This window comes from Oncorhynchus gorbuscha, linkage group LG15, assembly GCF_021184085.1.
Source record: "Oncorhynchus gorbuscha isolate QuinsamMale2020 ecotype Even-year linkage group LG15, OgorEven_v1.0, whole genome shotgun sequence".
Classification (NCBI taxonomy): domain Eukaryota; kingdom Metazoa; phylum Chordata; class Actinopteri; order Salmoniformes; family Salmonidae; genus Oncorhynchus; species Oncorhynchus gorbuscha.
Window position 1 is genome coordinate 53,479,167 of NC_060187.1, and position 18,879 is coordinate 53,498,045.

Genomic DNA, 18,879 nt, shown 5'->3' on the forward strand with positions numbered 1-18,879 from the left:
GTGTGTGTGTGTGTGTGTGTGTGTGTACTGTATAAGCCTGCAGTGAGTGTTCTTTCTCACATTTTTTCCAATCTGGAATCAAGTAATGTTGCCATGCCCTCTTTCTGTTTGCTATGAATTTGGAACACATGCCTTCTCTGCTCTTCCCCCCTAGGCTTACATTGGCACATTTCACTTCTTTACGGCATCTGAGGCTATTATGACAGTGGGTACAGAACCCAGGTGTGAGTCCTCAGGTGCGAAATTGGAGACAGGTTTAATGTTTTTGTGTTTTTTTTGGAGGCATTGCAGGTGTGTGCATGCATGTTGTAAAGCAAGAGTGATTCGTGGTATTTTAGAGTTTGTGGTCACCAGGTCTTTGTGAGTAGCTGACACCTGTGGCCATTATGGGTATTCCGATGGGTAGAAATGCAGTGCCCTGAAAAGGTATTTGCCCCCTTTACAGATTTTCTCTATTTTTACATGGTTTTGATACTGAACTAGCAGATCTTCAACCAGAATCTAATATTAGATCAAGGGAACATCAGTTTACAAATAACAAACAAATGTATACTTATTTTATTTATTTAAATAACAAAGTTATGCAACACTTATTCCCCTGTGTGAAAAATGAATTGCCCCCTTACACTCCTGGTTGTGCCACCTTTAGCTGCCATGATTGCAACCAAATGCGTCCTGTAGTTGTTGATCAGTCTCTCACATCGCTGTGGAGGAATTTTGTCCCACTCTTGCATGCAGAACTGCTTTAACTCAGTGACATTTGTGGGTCTTCAAGCATGAACTGCTCCTTTCAATTCCTGCCACAACATCTCAATTGGGATTAGGTCTGACCTTTGACTAGGCGATTCCAAAACTTCAATTTTGTTGCTTTTTAGCCATTTTCAAGTAGACTTGACTGTTTTGGATTCAATTTGACTTAAATTTGCCACAAAAAAACACCTGGAAGCACTTGGATGACTTGCCGTAATAGAAGGAAGGAACCATAAATTATGCTCTGTATCAAATAAAATGTTATATACACATACTTAGCAGATGTTATTGCGGACGTAGCAAGATACTTGCTGTATCAGTGAATTCTACAGGAGAATGTCAGACTGTCTGGGAGCTGAAGCTGAAGCACAGCTGAGTCATGCAGCAAGACAATAATCCAAAACACACAATCAATGGCTAAAAAGCAACACAGTTGAAGTTTTGGAATGGCCTAGTCAAAAGTCCATACCTAATCCCAATTGAGATGTGGTAGGACTTTAAATGAGCAGTTCAAATGTCGCTGAGTTAAAGCAGTTCTGCATGGAAGAGTGGGCCAAAATTTGTCCACAGCATCATGAGAGACTGATCAACAACTCCAGGAAGCGTTTGATTGGAGTCATTGCAGCTAAAGGTGTCACAAGCAGTTATTGAGTGTAAGGGGGAATTACTTTTTCACACAGGCATTGGGTGTTGCATAACTTTGTTTATGAAATAAGTATGTAATTGTTGTGTTATTTGTTCACTCAGGTTCCCATGATCTAATATTAGGTTTTGGTTGAAGATCTGATAAAATTCAGTATGAAAAATGTGCAAACGTACTTTTTCAAAGCACTGTATGTTTGTTTGTTTGACTGTATGTAAGGTGAACAGTATTGCAGATGCGGGTGAGTTTCTTTTGCTCGTATTGTATCCCCATCAGTGTCTTTTCTCCAAAATTGGATAAAAGTGCAATAGTTTATTCTTCTACAACCCGCTGTCCTCGCTTGCCCCTTACACAAATTAAAACATTGCTGGCCCTTTAATTAATATTTTTATAACTAAGTTTCATTCATTCTGAGATTATATTTAAAGTGAAGGGATAAAGGACTAATGAGTCTGAGTTGTACATACAGTTTACTGTTCATTAAATTAATTTATTGCAGATGTCAGGGACAGATTTCCTTTTTTTAAACCAATGTATAAAAGTGCCAATGTTGACGGAATGGCTTTGGTCCCTGAAAATGTGGCCAAAATGCAGGTCTTTGCTGTTTCTCGATTTGTATTTTAAAGAACCTCAGGCTTGGGAATAAAATGGCACTTTGAATGGTCTGTAAACTATTTGTGTTTGAGTTTAAAGTTAAGTTAATAATGTATTTCATTTAAATGATTTGTCATTTTCAAGTGTATTGATTAAAAAAAAGAAGTTAAACCATTGTCTCTAATACTTTCTTTAATTCAGTGTGTTTTGGGTAGGTCTTGTTGTCTCCTCTTTGGATAGCATAAAGTTGTTGCATATGTGTAAGAGTGTGATGTCTGATCCATTGCATGCAGAAGTTGCAGAACCCAATGAGCACAATATGTTGAAAATACATTTGAACTAATTTTGTTTAACTGAGAAGAGTTCCCCTTTTTGATGTACCTTGAACAAAAACTTAGAGGGGCAACCTGCAATTGAACTTCCATTTTTAGACTTATATATAATAATAATCCATTGATTATTGAATAATATAACATATTGTCTCATGATCTTGGGTCAATTGTCATACTCCATCAGAACTGAAAATATAAGCTGTTTTACTCCAATGTTTGCAAACAATGTCATTTGAAACAAAAGCTATACAGCCTCAACTGGTTAATTCTATAATTTTGACGTCATGGATGTCATGCAGACACAGCTCTATGAATTTGAGAGTGGTTGCGTTTGGCTACCGTGGTTACATACAGGACGGGCGATGTTATTGTTTAAACTGAAGATTTATATTAAATAAGTTATATTTTTCCCGAGAGCTAATTAAACAATAAAAATATTCAACAAAACATATACATTTAAGGTATATTAACAAGTGAAACAAACAGTTCAGTATGATCTTCAAGGGCACCACCTATGGACTACCCGGACACAAGGGAGTGTAGGAATTTCCGGTGACGTCACCGCGTCTCAATATCCATAATGGGTCTGCAGCTGTCTGGAGAGCAACAATAACAAGAGAAGCTCAGCGATAAAACGAGTTATTGTCTCGTCTCTGACACCTTTGCTAGCCCCAACTTTACATCATTCTGTCACCAACACCCTCGGTGAATTAACTCTGGCCTCCGCTTCCTCCGACTCGGAAACCGGCGGAGCGTCGCCGCTACCGCGAAAGAAATACCGAGCTTCGGTGGCGGAGGGAGCAGGGGGGGCTTGGGGCTGCAATTGGGTCAGCGGCCCTGTCTACAGTTGTGGGGATTTGAACTTTTCCCAATTCACCCGTTGCTCCTATTATTCGATTCAATCCGCACAGTGTAGCCCACATCAACATTAATAACATGCAGGCCAACGGGGCAGGACAGGGTCAAGATTCGGAGCTGTCCTGCCTAAACAACAGTGCGCAAAACGGAGAGTCGTCCTCCGCCGGGGAAGCTCACACTAACGTTAATGGACTATCCACAACAAACAATGGGAACTCTGTCAGTAACAACGACGGTATCCCAGCCCCAGCAGCATCCAACAACACCGTGTCTTCGGATGCAAACTCCGTGAAAAAGAAGAAACGTCTTTCTCAGTCAGAGGAAGATGTCATTAGACTTATAGGGCAACATTTACACGATTTAGGACTTAAGTAAGTAACGTTAGCTAACGTTCGCTTCCTAGCTAGCTGTCAGCTGATGCTAAATCATGTTCTTCATAATAAACGCGAATAAAGCAAGTCATCATGTTGACAGCGACTAGTTCGGTGAGATAAACAGAGGGGCTTTGTAGAGGTAAATGGAATACAGCACGGGTCCTTTAGAAAATTGATGAAGGGAGAAAGATGGCCCATTATTACACAATTTAGCTAGTTTTGGTAGGAAGCTAGTTACTTTGGGGTCCAGAAATGGGACTTCATGAAATGACAAGAACATGCAGTTTTCTCGTTAAGTAGCCTAAAGAAACAACACTTCCCTAATCATCAGCCATATGCATACTTATATATGTTTTAAGTGTAATTAAAAAATATGTTCATAATGACATTACTCTTGGGAGTTGCCAAGACCATGGGAACTGGAAAATCTAGTCCAGAATGCTTTGAGAATGTTTGGTTACTCGATAGTATTTGAATGTCAATCAAGCCACAAGGTCACATGAAATCGATCTGTTTTCGTTAAAGAAATTAGAAAATTGAACGGTCATAACATTTGCCTCCAATGTTAAAGATATGTCTACATATTTGATACAGCACAAGTCGAATTGTTTAGGATTTTGGCAAGCCATTGATAAAGATACAATGATCAGGCATTGTGATGTTGTACTTGACCAAGTAATAAGTAAACATGATTCAAATTAATTATTGACATTTTTCGTAACTTGGTCAGGGCTCTGACAAAATAAGAAATTTAACAAATATTTTAGTGTTGAATATCTGTACATAAAATAATGGTATTTGCAAATACTTTGTATTTCTCCTTTGCAAGTGCTCACCCTCCCCCTCTCATCTACAGTCAGACAGTGGACCTGTTGATGCAGGAGTCTGGCTGCAGACTGGAGCATCCCTCTGCCACGAAGTTCCGCAACCATGTGGTGGAAGGAGAGTGGGACAAGGTGATGAAACCATTTGAGATGTTTTTATTTTTAATCATCTAACCTTAGAGGTACACAACACATCTATTCTACTTGTTGACTTATTTTATACATTTCTCTTAAACTTTTTAAACAATTATGCTTATTAAGTTGAAATGTACAGTAGTTAGAAAACAGAAAATAACCTGTGTCTATTTTTTTGGTTTGAATATAGGCTGAAAGTGACCTGAATGAGCTAAAAGCATTGATGCATTCTCCAAGTGCTATTGTGGTAAGCCCAACAGTGCTACAGTTAGTGCTGAGTGATTGGTGCATTTTAATATATGATAATATAATAATAATATATGCCATTTAGCAGACGCTTTTATCCAAAGCGACTTACAGTCATGTGTGCAGTCATGTGTGCATACATTCTACGTATGGGTGGTCCTGGGGATCGAACCCACTACCCTGGCGTTACAAGCGCCATGCTCTACCAACTGAGCATGGCGGTTTTGATTATATATACAAATTTAAATACAAAAACACTTTTCAATTCTTGTTTTTTAACATTAAATGCACTATGCATTATGTGGGTTGAATGCTGTAACACAGAATAAAACAATTAATTGCTGCTTATCACTTATTAACCATAATCTATACACATTTAATAAAATATTTCAGTTGTTTTGTATGTTACATTTGTTTTAGCATATTTTGATTGCTATTATTTAATTCCACATCATCATCTCTATAGAGCTGATGCTTATGCTGTCTAACAAAATTACTATTTTAGTAGTTCTTCACAGTAAATAAGGCATACTTTTATTACTGCTACCATCTATCAATCTTAGATGATGTATTTTCAGGTAGCGATACCACACAAAGCAACTGCTCTCTATCACTATTGATTGTGTGTTCTTCTGTCTCTTGATTATGGTCATTGTAGGTAATTACCATGTTTTCTACACCAAACTATGTAGAATATTGGCCTGTTGGAAACTAACTGCTACATTGCGCAGTTCAGGATTGATCTGATTTATCTGTAGAGAAATTGCACTCATAGAAAAAAAACGGAATAAAATGGAATTCAAATAATTGAACTGAAATCTGTCAATTACTTGTTTAAAAAGCCAAAAATAACCGACATTTCGGTTAGTCACTCAGCACTAGCTACAGTAGAATGCGGACAAGACATTGACAACTATTGCTTGTCAGAGTAAATTAGTAGGATGTGTAGGCTACATTTTCTTCATAGACAACCATTTTGATTTTAAGATGCATGTGCTTAACTCATAATGCACTCATATTTTCCTCCCCTGTCTGTCTTATTTTCTCCTCTATAGCGGATGAAGTTCCTGCTCCTACAGCAGAAGTACCTGGAGTGTCTGGAGGATGCCAAGGTCCTGGAGGCGCTGCAGGTCCTGAGAGCTGAGCTCACTCCCCTCAAGTACAACACAGAGCGCATCCACATCCTGAGCGGGTAGCTACCTCTGATCAACAGTCCTAATGCCCTACCACACCCTAAAGAAATGGCCTAGATCACAGAGATATAGCTACGCCTCTTTTGAAATTGAAACCGCTGTCACTTGTAGTACCTTTTAAAACTAATTTGATCCACGTCCATTGCAATGTGACAACTAACTATTCCATCAGTGAGGAGTGTTTGTGTTGGAATATAGCCAAATCCTCATTCCGTATGGCCGATGGTATGGATTTGTTAAAGGCACATTTTTTGCTCCTCTTTGAATTTTAGCTGATTTTGAGTTAGACAGGGAATCCCATTATTCTAGCTGACTGTCTCCGTGGTGCTGGGGGTGAGTCCTGCAGGGCAGCCTAATACTGATGTCATCTATTTCCAAGGTACCTGATGTGCAGCCATGCAGAGGACCTGAGAGCAAAGGCAGAGTGGGAGGGCAAAGGCATTGCCTCCCGCACTAAACTCCTGGACAAGTTACAGAGTGAGTGCCATCTTACACGCACACATACACACGCACATCTCACACACACACATACCACATCAGGATTGATCTGATTTATCTGTAGAGAAAATGCACTCATAGAAAAAAAACGGAATAAAATGGAATTCAAATACCACATCCTCCCATTCAGCCTTCCCCTCGGTTTTAATTTATTCCTCTTGTTGGGTTCTGAGAATATGAAATATACTTATTCATGTCACTGAGGGAGAGAGGGAACTGTATAACGTTTACATTCTGTCTGGATATGTTATTGTTAGCCATCAGGGATTCTTTGGGAGGAGAAAAGACACAGCCTGGAACGAGTCAACATGACAGCCGTGAGTTGGGGAGGTGTGAGCACTTTGGGGCAGAGGTCAGGTCAGATGAAGTGAGGAAGAATAGGTATCACTAAGGTTCTGTCTAGCAACCGCGATGCATTGGCTGTTCAGATGTGTAGGAGGAGACTCAGTGTAGGAGAAGGGTTAAATATCAGTGCTTGTGTGAAAATGTTTGGTTTGAGCTTTATTAAGCGTTTTAATAGGTTCATTCAGAACCTAACACTCTCCAGATTAGAAACGGAATTGATGGTCATTGAACACATATTATTTTGTTCTTCTTTTCCAAGTGACATTTTAAGAATAGACTTTCTTTTAAACAATGTATCTCTCTCCCTCTCTCTTTGTTCCACTCATTCCTATCTTATCACACTGTGCCTCATTCCCTCCCTTCTCCTGTCTGCAGCGTACCTGCCTCCCTCTGTGATGCTGCCTCCGCGCCGGCTGCAGACCCTGCTGAGGCAGGCTGTGGAGCTGCAGAGAGAGCGTTGCCTCTACCACAACACCAAACTGGACAGTGGCCTGGACTCTGTGTCCCTCCTCTTGGACCACGCCTGCAGCCGGTAAGGCTCTGTCTATATTTGTCTGTCCTTTCTGTGTTCATTCCATTAATTTGGCCGTCAAAATTGCCTTGCCTTGGACCGTAGCTATAGCTGTAATGGTCTTAATTCCCAGTAATAGTTTGTTTTTGCTTCTATTATGGTTATGTCACAAGATTGTTTGTATAGATTAGAGGTCGACCGATTAATCGGAATGGCCGATTTCAAGTTTGCATAACAATCGGAAATCGGTATTTTTGGGCACCAATAATAATAATAATAATAATAATAATAATAATAATATTTTTTGTTTTTATACCTTTTATTTAACTAGGCAAGTCAGTTAAGAACACATTCTTATTTTCAATGACTGCCTAGGAACTGTGGGTTAACTGCCTTGTTCAGGGGCAGAACGACAGATGTTCACCTTGTCAGCTCAGGGGAGCCAATCTTGCAACCGCACAGTTAACTCGTCCAATGCTCTAACCATTGCACTCTACGAGTAGCCTGCCTGTTACGCGAACGCAGTAGAAGCCAAGGTAAATTGCTAGCTAGCATTAAACCTATCTTATAAAAATCAATCAATCATAATCACTAGTTATAACTACTGATCCAGTTTAGCAGGCAATATTAACCAGGTGAAATTGTGTCATTGCACACAGAGTCAGGGTATATGCAACAGTTTGGGCTGCCTGGCTCATTGCGAACCAATTTGTCCGAATTTTACGTAATTATGACATACATTGAAGGTTGTGCAATGTAACAGGAATATTTAGACTTAGGGATGCCACCCGTTAGATTTTTAAAGAAAAATATACAGAACGGTTCCGTATTTCACTTAAATAATAATCGTTTTGTTTTCGAAATGATAGTTTCCGGATTTGATCATATTAATGACCAAAGGCTCGTATTTCTGTGTGTTATTATGTTATAATTAAGTCTGATTTGATAGAGCAGTCTGACTGAGCAGCAGCAGGCCCGTAATCATTCATTCAAACAGCACTTTCGTGTGTTTTGCCAGCAGCTCTTCACAAGCACAGCGCTGTTTATGACTTCAAGCCTATCCGCCTAATGGCTGGTGTAACCAATGTGAAATGGCTAGCTAGTTAGCTGGGTGTGCGCTAATACTGTCACTCGCTTTTAGATTTGGAGTAGTTATTCCCCTTGCGCTGTAAGGGCCGTGGCTTTTGTGGAGCGATGGGTAATTATGCTTCGAGTGTGGCTGTTGTTGATGTGTTCCTGGTTTGAGCCCAGGTAGGGGCGAGGAGGGGGACGGAAGCTATACTGTTACACTGGCAATACTATAGTGCCTATAAGAACATCCAATAGTCAAAGGTATATGAAATACAAATGGTATAGAGAGAAATAGTCCTATAAATACTATATTAACTACAACCTAAAAACTCTTACCTTGGAATATTGAAGTCTCATGTTAAAAGGAACCACCAACTTTCATATGTTCTCATGTTCTGAGCAAGGAACTTAAACGTTAGCTTTTTTACATGGCACATATTACTTTCTTCTCCGACACATTGTTTTTGCATTATTTAAACCAAATTGAACATGTTTCATTATTTATTTAAGGCTAAATAGATTTTATTGATGTTTTATGTTAAGTTAAAATAAGTGTTAATTCAGTATTGTTGTAATTGTCCTTATTACAAATAAAAAAATATTTAAAAATCGTCAGATTAATCGGCATCGGCTTTTTTTTGGGGTCATCCAATAATCGGTATCGACTTTGAAAAATCATAATTGGTCAAACTCTAGTATAGATCATATGTATTCACGCGCCATTGACTAATGTTCGTTTTCTGACGGTCACATTTTCTAACTGGATAGGAAATTAAGTGATTCCTTTAAACCAATGCTAAAACCTTGGTCATTATCTGCCCTGGTTTAAAAATATATAAATTAGGTACCCACACTAGCTGGGTAGAACGTTCAGGTTGATAAGGTCTATTCCTGGAATTAACAAAACCTTATTCTCTCCTATATGCCCTCTCTCCCTGACATCTGAGTGTTGTTATCTACAGGAAACAGTTCCCTTGCTACACCCAGCAGATCCTCACCGAACACTGCAATGAAGTGTGGTTCTGCAAGTTCTCCAATGACGGCACCAAACTGGCCACGGGATCCAAAGACACCACAGTCATCGTGTGGCATGTCAACACAGTAGGAACCTTTCTCATTACAGATTTACATTTACATTTAAGTAATTTAGCAGACGCTCTTATCCAGAGCGACTTACAAATTGGTGCATTCACCTTATGACATCCAGTGGAACAGTCACTTTACAATAGTGCATCTAAATCTTAAAGGGGGGGGGGGGGTGAGAAGGATTACTTATCCTATCCTAGGTATTCCTTAAAGAGGTGGGGTTTCAGGTGTCTCCGGAAGGTGGTGATTGACTCCGCTGTCCTGGCATCGTGAGGGATTTTGTTCCACCATTGGGGGGGCCAGAGCAGCGAACAGATTTGACTGGGCTGAGCGGGAACTGTACTTCCTCAGTGGTAGGGAGGCGAGCAGGCCAGAGGTGGATGAACGCAGTGCCCTTGTTTGGGTGTAGGGCCTGATCAGAGCCTGGAGGTACTGAGGTGCCGTTCCCCTCACAGCTCCGTAGGCAAGCACCATGGTCTTGTAGCGGATGCGAGCTTCAACTGGAAGCCAGTGGAGAGAGCGGAGGAGCGGGGTGACGTGAGAGAACTTGGGAAGGTTGGACACCAGACGGGCTGCGGCGTTCTGGATGAGTTGTAGGGGTTTAATGGCACAGGCAGGGAGCCCAGCCAACAGCGAGTTACAGTAATCCAGACGGGAGATGACAAGTGCCTGGATTAGGACCTGCGCCGCTTCCTGTGTGAGGCAGGGTCGTACTCTGCGGATGTTGTAGAGCATGAACCTACAGGAACGGGCCACCGCCTTGATGTTAGTTGAGAACGACAGGGTGTTGTCCAGGATCACGCCAAGGTTCTTAGCGCTCTGGGAGGAGGACACAATGGAGTTGTCAACCGTGATGGCGAGATCATGGAACGGGCAGTCCTTCCCCGGGAGGAAGAGCAGCTCCGTCTTGCCGAGGTTCAGCTTGAGGTGGTGATCCGTCATCCACACTGATATGTCTGCCAGACATGCAGAGATGCGATTCGCCACCTGGTCATCAGAAGGGGGAAAGAAGAAGATGAATTGTGTGTCGTCTGCATAGCAATGATAGGAGAGACCATGTGAGGTTATGACAGAGCCAAGTGACTTGGTGTATAGCGAGAATAGGAGAGGGCCTAGAACAGAGCCCTGGGGGACACCAGTGGTGAGAGCGCGTGGTGAGGAGACAGATTCTCGCCACGCCACCTGGTAGGAGCGACCTGTCAGGTAGGACGCAATCCAAGCATGGGCCGCGCCGGAGATGCCCAACTCGGAGAGGGTGGAGAGGAGGATCTGATGGTTCACAGTATCGAAGGCAGCCGATAGGTCTAGAAGGATGAGAGCAGAGGAGAGAGAGTTAGCTTTAGCAGTGCGGAGCGCCTCCGTGATACAGAGAAGAGCAGTCTCAGTTGAATGACTAGTCTTGAAACCTGACTGATTTGGATCAAGAAGGTCATTCAGAGAGAGATAGCGGGAGAGCTGGCCAAGGACGGCACATTCAAGAGTTTTGGAGAGAAAAGAAAGAAGGGATACTGGTCTGTAGTTGTTGACATCGGAGGGATCGAGTGTAGGTTTTTTCAGAAGGGGTGCAACTCTCACTCTCTTGAAGACGGAAGGGACGTAGCCAGCGGTCAGGGATGAGTTGATGAGCGAGGTGAGGTAAGGGAGAAGGTCTCCGGAAATGGTCTGGAGAAGAGAGGAGGGGATAGGGTCAAGCGGGCAGGTTGTTGGGCGGCCGGCCGTCACAAGACGCGAGATTTCATCTGGAGAGAGAGGGGAGAAAGAGGTCAGAGCACAGGGTAGGGCAGTGTGAGCAGAACCAGCGGTGTCGTTTGACTTAGCAAACGAGGATCGGATGTCGTCGACCTTCTTTTCAAAATGGTTGACGAAGTCATCTGCAGAGAGGGAGGAGGGGGGGGGGTGATTCAGGAGGGAGGAGAAGGTGGCAAAGAGCTTCCTAGGGTTAGAGGCAGATGCTTGGAATTTAGAGTGGTAGAAAGTGGCTTTAGCAGCAGAGACAGAGGAGGAAAATGTAGAGAGGAGGGAGTGAAAGGATGCCAGGTCCGCAGGGAGGCGAGTTTTCCTCCATTTCCACTCGGCTGCCCGGAGCCCTGTTCTGTGAGCTCGCAATGAGCCACGGAGCGGGAGGGGAGGACCGAGCCGGCCTGGAGGATAGGGGACATAGAGAGTCAAAGGATGCAGAAAGGGAGGAGAGGAGGGTTGAGGAGGCAGAATCAGGAGATAGGTTGGAGAAGGTTTGAGCAGAGGGAAGAGATGATAGGATGGAAGAGGAGAGAGTAGCGGGGGAGAGAGAGCGAAGGTTGGGACGGCGCGATACCATCCGAGTAGGGGCAGTGTGGGAGGTGTTGGATGAGAGCGAGAGGGAAAAGGATACAAGGTAGTGGTCGGAGACTTGGAGGGGAGTTGCAATGAGGTTAGTGGAAGAACAGCATCTAGTAAAGATGAGGTGGAGCGTATTGCCTGCCTTGTGAGTAGGGGGGGGGGGTGAGAGGGTGAGGTCAAAAGAGGAGAGGAGTGGAAAGAAGGAGGCAGAGAGGAATGAGTCAAAGGTAGACGTGGGGAGGTTAAAGTCGCCCAGAACTGTGAGAGGTGAGCCGTCCTCAGGAAAGGAGCTTATCAAGGCATCAAGCTCATTGATGAACTCTCCGAGGGAACCTGGAGGGCGATAAATGATAAGGATGTTAAGCTTGAAAGGGCTGGTAACTGTGACAGCATGGAATTCAAAGGAGGTGATAGACAGATGGGTAAGGGGAGAAAGAGAGAATGACCACTTGGGAGAGATGAGGATCCCGGTGCCACCACCCCTTATCATGCTGATAAGTGTATCAGGTTTTAATAAACAGCATATAAGAGAGGGGGGTTTCAAAGGGGTGGTGGGGGCAGGAAGATGTGAACTTTGGGGGAAATAATTAGCTGAGGTAATAACTGTGCTGCTGATTGACAGGAGAGTCACCAGTTGAAGCTGATGAAGACTCTAGAGGGCCACGCCTATGGTGTCTCATACCTGGCTTGGAGCCCTGATGACACTTACTTGATTGCCTGTGGCCCAGATGACTGCTCAGAGCTGTGGCTGTGGAACGTACAGGTAATGTTGGATTTACTTTTTATCCAGAAAGCTTGCTGTTGGAAAGATCAAAAGTCCTCTACAAAGTTCTATTCGTCAATGATTGTGTTGCGTGTAAATTAGAGATGACTTCCACATCTTACTCTCACCAGGATGAAAATTGTGTTTTTTATTGTCATGTTATTACTAGGCATTAAAAAAGTTTAAAGGTTTAAAAAAAAGTCCTCCCTGCCCATATCTGTTGTCATTGGCCAGACGGGTGAGTTGCGGACAAAAATGAGCCAATCACACGAGGACAGTCTGACCAGTGTGGCTTGGAATCCAGACGGCAAACGCTTTGTCACCGGAGGCCAGAGGGGCCAATTCTACCAGTGTGTGAGTGTCTTCCATCAGGGTGTAACTTGTCTGTCTCCGCATAAGGGCAGATTGAGCTATTGTGTGTGTTGGGACTAATCAGTCCATTTAGGTTGATATAACCTTATCCCCAGGATCTGGATGGTAACCTGCTGGACTCGTGGGAAGGAGTAAGGGTTCAATGCCTGTGGTGCCTGGGTGACGCTCGGACCGTCCTAGCATCAGACACACACCAGCGTATCCGTGGTTACAACTTTGAGGACCTTACGGACAGAAACATGTGAGTTAGTCCCATCCATTGTCATATCTAATCATTGTTTCTATATGCACGTGGCCCATCCTGTGCTTATGCAAGTTCTGTGCTTGTGCTGCATTTCCACAGAGTCCAGGAGGACCATCCAATCATGTCTTTCACAGTTTCAAAGAACGGGAGGTTAGCTCTGCTGAATGTGGCTACTCAGGTGAGTGGTTTGGCTTTTCTTTGGGGGGGATTGGTCAGGTTTATGTCGAGCTGTCTGAGAGTGCACCGGTCAATATTCTGCCTGTCTGTAGGGTGTGCACCTGTGGGACCTACATGACCGGGTGCTGGTGAGGAAGTATCAGGGTGTGACACAGGGCTTCTACACCATCCACTCCTGCTTTGGAGGACACAACGAAGACTTCATCGCCAGTGGGAGTGAGGGTAAAGCCACGTCCTCTTCTAGTCGATGTGTCCAAATTATGCTTTGACATTACTTTCAGTATTCTTTGTAAACCTGTCAGTATAACCACACTAACTCACTCACACATCAGGGCTGTTTATTAGCTCATGCAACAGAAAACGTTTTTTCAAACAGTTTGCAAAGGAAAAAGGCCAGGTAGTCCCTCTCTGTTTGTCTGTTTTCTTCCATTTGTTGCCTAATGAACATGACCCAGGAAAAGGTAGAGGTGAATGTTTAACACTCACATGGTCTGGTTTATACTGTGTGTCCTCCATCTACAGATCACAAAGTGTACATCTGGCACAGGCGCAGTGAGCTGCCCATCGCAGAGTTGACAGGTCATTCACGTACAGTAAACTGTGTGAGCTGGAATCCTGTAGTACCCGGTCTCCTGGCCAGCGCCTCAGACGACGGCACTGTCCGAATCTGGGGGCCCGCCCCTTTCCTTGATGTCCAGGACGCTGAGGGGCTAAACGGTACGGATTTATTTGACTGGTCATCATACTTGCCATATGCCATATGTTTTTGGGTTCAGTGTATATTATTACCATAGTCTCTACACTGTAATTATGAGACAAAGTGATGTAAAATACCATTTGAAAGGTTTTTAAGTCTATTGTGTAGGGGTGGACCAAGAAGTTAAGGTAATATACACGCAAGTGCCTCTTCTATAATTAACTCTACATACGGCATTGTTGGGAGATTTGGAAAGCCATAATCAATCAACAATGTAATTGTACTTTGGGTAAAAATGTGTATCTTTAACATACAATCTGTAGATCCTATAGGATTAGACAGGTTCAGAATGTATGTGAAACGGCACAGTTGAAAAATATATGGCACATGGAAATCATACGAGGGCAGTTTACGGCGATAGGTGGGATGGTCTGAGAGTAGCTGAGGGGTGGTTTTAAAAGCTCATGTTCTATAATAGTTATGATTGACAACGTAATGTATAAATAAGTACTATTCTATATAGATGTAATGTATATAAAAATATTATTAATTTTATTTTATTCTTGCTATGTAACTACTGTAAAGAAAATCAAAAGTGGCATCTATGTAATACGTGTGTAGACTACATGTAACGATAAAATAAAAGACTGTAAGAACAATGTTTATTTTTGTCATCCGAAGAAGGGGATGGGCAAAAATAAATGTTCAAAAAATAAACAATAAATGAAAATGCTGTTCTGTTTCTCTCTCTCCCTGAAAGAATGTTGTAGCATGGACAGCTGATGGTGACCTTGGAGCAGAAGACACTACTTCTCGAATTCAGGAGAAAAACACTAAACTCTAACGAGTGAAGCAGAGAAACTATTGCGTTTTGACAGCTGCTTTCTGAAGGTTTGGCTCTGGGGCTGTGCTCCAGTGGCAGGTGATAACGTCACACACACGGAGATGTCAGACAAATCACTTAAATTAACTGATTACCAAGCAGGCACCTTGACTGACCTCCCGCCTCTTCTTACCTGTGTGGCTCAGTGTCTGATGTCTGTTGCACCTCCTGTGTTCAGCCAGGCCCCATCCTCTTTCGTCTTGGAGCTAACCCCAGGTCTGCCACCTTTCACCTGCCTCGTCGAGAGTTTATTATTTATTATTGATAGTATTATTTATTGTCATGATTAGAACGTTGATATATGGAGAGAGGGCTGTAGTGGTGGAGAGTGGTATGGGTATATACAGTGCTGTGAAAAAGTATTTTCCCCTTTATAATTCTCTACTTTTGCATATTTTTGATACTAAATGTTATCAGATCTTCAACCAAAACCGAATATTAGATAAAGGGAACCTGAGTGAACAAATAACACAACAATGACACACTTATTTCATAAACAAAGTTATGCAACACCCAATTGCCCTGTGTGAAAAAGTAATTGCACCCTTACACTCAGTAACTGGTTGTGCCATCTTTAGCTACAATGACTCCAACCAAATGCCTCCTGTAGTTGTTGATCAGTCTCTCATGTCGCTGTGGAGGAATTTTGGCCCACTCTTCCATGCAGAACTGCTTTAACTCAGCGACATTGTAGGTTTTCCAGCATGAACTGCATGTATCAAGTCCTGCCACAACATCTCAATTGGGATTAGGTCTGGACTTTTGACTAGGCCATTCCAAAACTTAAAATGTGTTGCTTTTTAGCCATTTTCATGTAGACTTGATTGTGTGTTTTGGATCATGTCTTGCTGCATGACCCGGCTGCGTTTCAGCTTCAGCTCACGGACGGATACAATTCTCTGATACAGAGCAGAATTCATGGTTTGTTCTATTAAGGCAAGTCACCCAGGTCCTGAGGCAGCAAAGCATCCCCAAACTATCCCACTTACCACCATCATACTTAAGGTTTTCTATTGTGGAATGCAGTGTTTGGTTTTCGCCAGGCGTAATGGTACACATCTCATTATAAAAGTTATACTTTTGAATCATCTGTCCATAGAACATTCTTCCAAGAGTCTTAATGGAAGTCCATGTGCATTTTGGCAAACTTGAGTCTTTGTGAATAAGGGTCCCATTATGTCTAACGAAAACAAAACACTGCATTCCACAGTAAAAAACTCATAGCAACGGTCAAGCATGGTGCTGGTAGTGGGATGGTTTGGTGATGCTTTGCTGCCTTAGGAACTGGATGACTTGCCTTAATAGAAGGAACCATGAATTCTGATCTGTATCAGAGAATTCTACAGGAGAATATCGGGCCATCAGTCTGTGAGCTGAAGCGCAGCTGAGGGGTGGTGACCTGTCAACTCTGCGATGGGCTGGGTCATGCAGCAAGACAATGATCCAAAACATCCAATCAAGTCTACATGAAAATGGTTCAAAAGTAACAAATGTTATGTTTTGGAATGGATTAGTCAAAGTCCAGACCTAATCCCAATTGAGATGTTGTGGCAGGACTTGACAAAGGCAGTTCATGCTTGAAAATCCCAAAATATCGCTAAAGCATATCGTTAAAGCAGTTCTGCATGCAAGAGTGGGTGAAAATTCCTCCACAGCGATGTGAGACACTAATCAACAACTAGAGGAAGCATTAGGTTGCATTCATTGCAGCTAAAGTTGGCACAACCAGTTATGGAGTGCAAGGGGGCAATTCGTTTTTCACACAGGGTAATTGGGTGTTGTATAACTTTGTTAATAATTATTTAAATAAATTTGGGTTCCCTTTATCTAATACTGGGTTTTGATTGAAAATCTGATAACATTCAGTATCAAAAATATGCCAAAATCAGGAAGGGGGCAAATACTTTTCACGGCACTGTATATCTATGTTGTTCTTCCAACGGGAAAGTGATTTTTATTGGTTTATTTATTGCCTCTAATAAACCTCTCAACGTATAAGAGATTGGGGTTTTCACATGCTGAAAATAATGACGTATTTTATTTCACCTCAAACTTTTAGCTAATTTTAAATGACAGGACTTACAGGCATTTTAACTGAATTGGATATACAATCCACAAATCTAAGTGAATCTTGGAGATGCTTGTATGGTTATGGTGATTATGTTTGTTTAGTGTTTTTTAACACAGTTAAATACCCTTTTAAATTTGATGTAGTTTTGTTTCCCCAAAGGATGGGATGGTGAGATTGATGTGCATGTTGCTTAGGCCTCACTGCTGCCAGAAGAAACCATTTTGACCACCTGTGGTTCAGCTAAATAGCATTTGATTATATGGTGGCTATGCTCTTACTCTTCAGAGTCCATGCTAGACCTAGTGAAGCACATGCTGAGGCTAACTTTCTAATGGGAATGTTTAGGAGGTTATAAACTGAGCAAAAAAAGAAACGTCTCACTGTTAACTGCGCTTATTTTCAGCAAACTTAAAATGTGTAAATATATGTATGAACATAACAAGATTCAACAACTGAGACATAAACTGAACAAGTTCCACAGACATGTGACTAACAGAAATGGAATAATGTGTCCCTGATCAAAGGGGGGGTCAAAAGTAGCAGTCAGTATCTGGTGTGGCTAGCAGCTGCAATAAGTACTACAGTCCCATCTCCTCATGGACTGCACCAGATTTGCCAGTACTTGCTGTGAGATGGTACCCCACTCTTCCACCAAGGCACCTGCAAGTTCCCGGACATTTCTGGGGAGAATGGCCCTAGCCCTCACCCTCCGATCCAACAGGTCCCAGACGTGCTCAATGGGATTGAGATCCGGCCTCTTCACTGGCCATGGCAAACACTGACATTCCTGTCTTGCAGGAAATCACGCACAGAACGAGCAGTATGGCATTGACATGCTGGAGGGTCATGTCAGGATGAGCCTGCAGGAAGGGTACCACATGAGGGAGGAGGATGTCTTCCCTATAACGCACAGCGTTGATTGCCTGCAATGACAACAAGCTCAGTCCGATGATGCTGTGACACACTGCCCCAGACCATGACGGACCCTCCACCTCGATCCCGCTCCAGAGTACAGGCCTCAGTGTAACGCTCATTCCTTCGACGATAAATGCGAGTCCGACCATCACACCTGCTGAGACAAAACAGCGACTCGTCAGTGAAGAGCACTTTTTGCCAGTCCAGCGTCGGTGGGTTTGTGCCCATAGGTGACATTGTTGCCGGTGATGTAAGGCAGGTCCTCACCAGACAACAGGCCTACAAGCCCTCAGTCCAGCCTCTCTCAGCCTATTGCGGACAGTCTGAGCACTGATAGAGGGATTGTGCATTTCTGGTGTAACTCGGGCAGTTGTTGTTGCCATCCTGTTCCTGTTCCGCAGGTGTGATGTTCGGATGTACCGACCCTGTGCAGGTGTTGTTACACGTGGTCTGCCACTGCGAGGACGATCAACTGTTCGACCTGCCTCCCTGTAGTGCTGACATTGCAATTCATTGCCCTGCCCACATCTCGAGTCCACATGCCTCCTTACAGCATGCCTAAGGCACGTTCACGCAGATAAGCTTGGGCATCTTTCTTTTGGTGTTTTTCAGAGTCAGTGGAAAGGCCTCTTAGTGTCCTAAGTTTTCATAACTGTGACCTTAATTGCCTACTGTCTGTAAGCTGTTAGTGTCTTAATGACCGTTCCACAGGTGCATGTTCATTAAATGTTTATGGTTCATTGAACAAGCACGGGAAACAGTGTTTAAACCCTTTACAATGAAGATGTGTGAAGTTATTTTGATTTTTACAAATTATCTTTGAAAGACCGGGTCCTGAAAAAGGGACGTTTCTTTTTTTGCTGAGTTTAGTTGTGGAGTGGTTAGGTGGGGGGTTAACTGGGTTTTCCTTGACTTTGATCTCATTTATGTGTCCTCCATTTCCCTCGTCTCTCACTTGTTCCCTTCTCTCCTATCGCT

The 18,879-nt window shown here is 42.9% G+C and overlaps 1 protein-coding gene across 2 annotated transcripts; it reads left to right on the forward strand.

Moving 5' to 3' along the window:
- Positions 1–2,839: 2,839 nt before the first annotated feature.
- On the forward strand, positions 2,840–17,699 carry LOC123997494 (WD repeat-containing protein 26-like). 2 transcript variants are annotated; one of them, XM_046301789.1, is made up of 14 exons: positions 2,840–3,548; positions 4,408–4,507; positions 4,701–4,757; positions 5,812–5,948; positions 6,329–6,426; positions 7,168–7,324; positions 9,337–9,475; positions 12,402–12,542; positions 12,777–12,896; positions 13,010–13,155; positions 13,258–13,336; positions 13,428–13,557; positions 13,858–14,052; positions 14,803–17,699. In XM_046301789.1, the coding sequence occupies exons 1-14, from the start codon at positions 3,256–3,258 to the stop codon at positions 14,874–14,876; spliced, it is 1,866 nt and encodes a 621-aa protein (XP_046157745.1). In that variant the 5' UTR covers positions 2,840–3,255; the 3' UTR covers positions 14,877–17,699. The 2 variants fall into 2 exon arrangements, with proteins under 2 accessions (XP_046157745.1, XP_046157746.1); XM_046301790.1 differs by having other exon boundaries at positions 2,842–3,548; positions 14,793–17,699.
- Positions 17,700–18,879: the final 1,180 nt, after the last annotated feature.

What these genes read in the sequence shown, in the direction of transcription:
- LOC123997494 (XM_046301789.1), top strand. Translation starts at nt 3,256, where the DNA reads ATGCAGGCCAACGGGGCAGGACAGGGTCAAGATTCGGAGCTGTCCTGC. An exon ending in ACTCCTGGACAAGTTACAGA is followed by an intron (nt 6,427 to 7,167) that starts GTGAGTGCCATC and finishes TCCTGTCTGCAG; the next exon opens with CGTACCTGCCTCCCTCTGTG. An exon ending in TCGTGTGGCATGTCAACACA is followed by an intron (nt 9,476 to 12,401) that starts GTAGGAACCTTT and finishes GCTGATTGACAG; the next exon opens with GAGAGTCACCAGTTGAAGCT.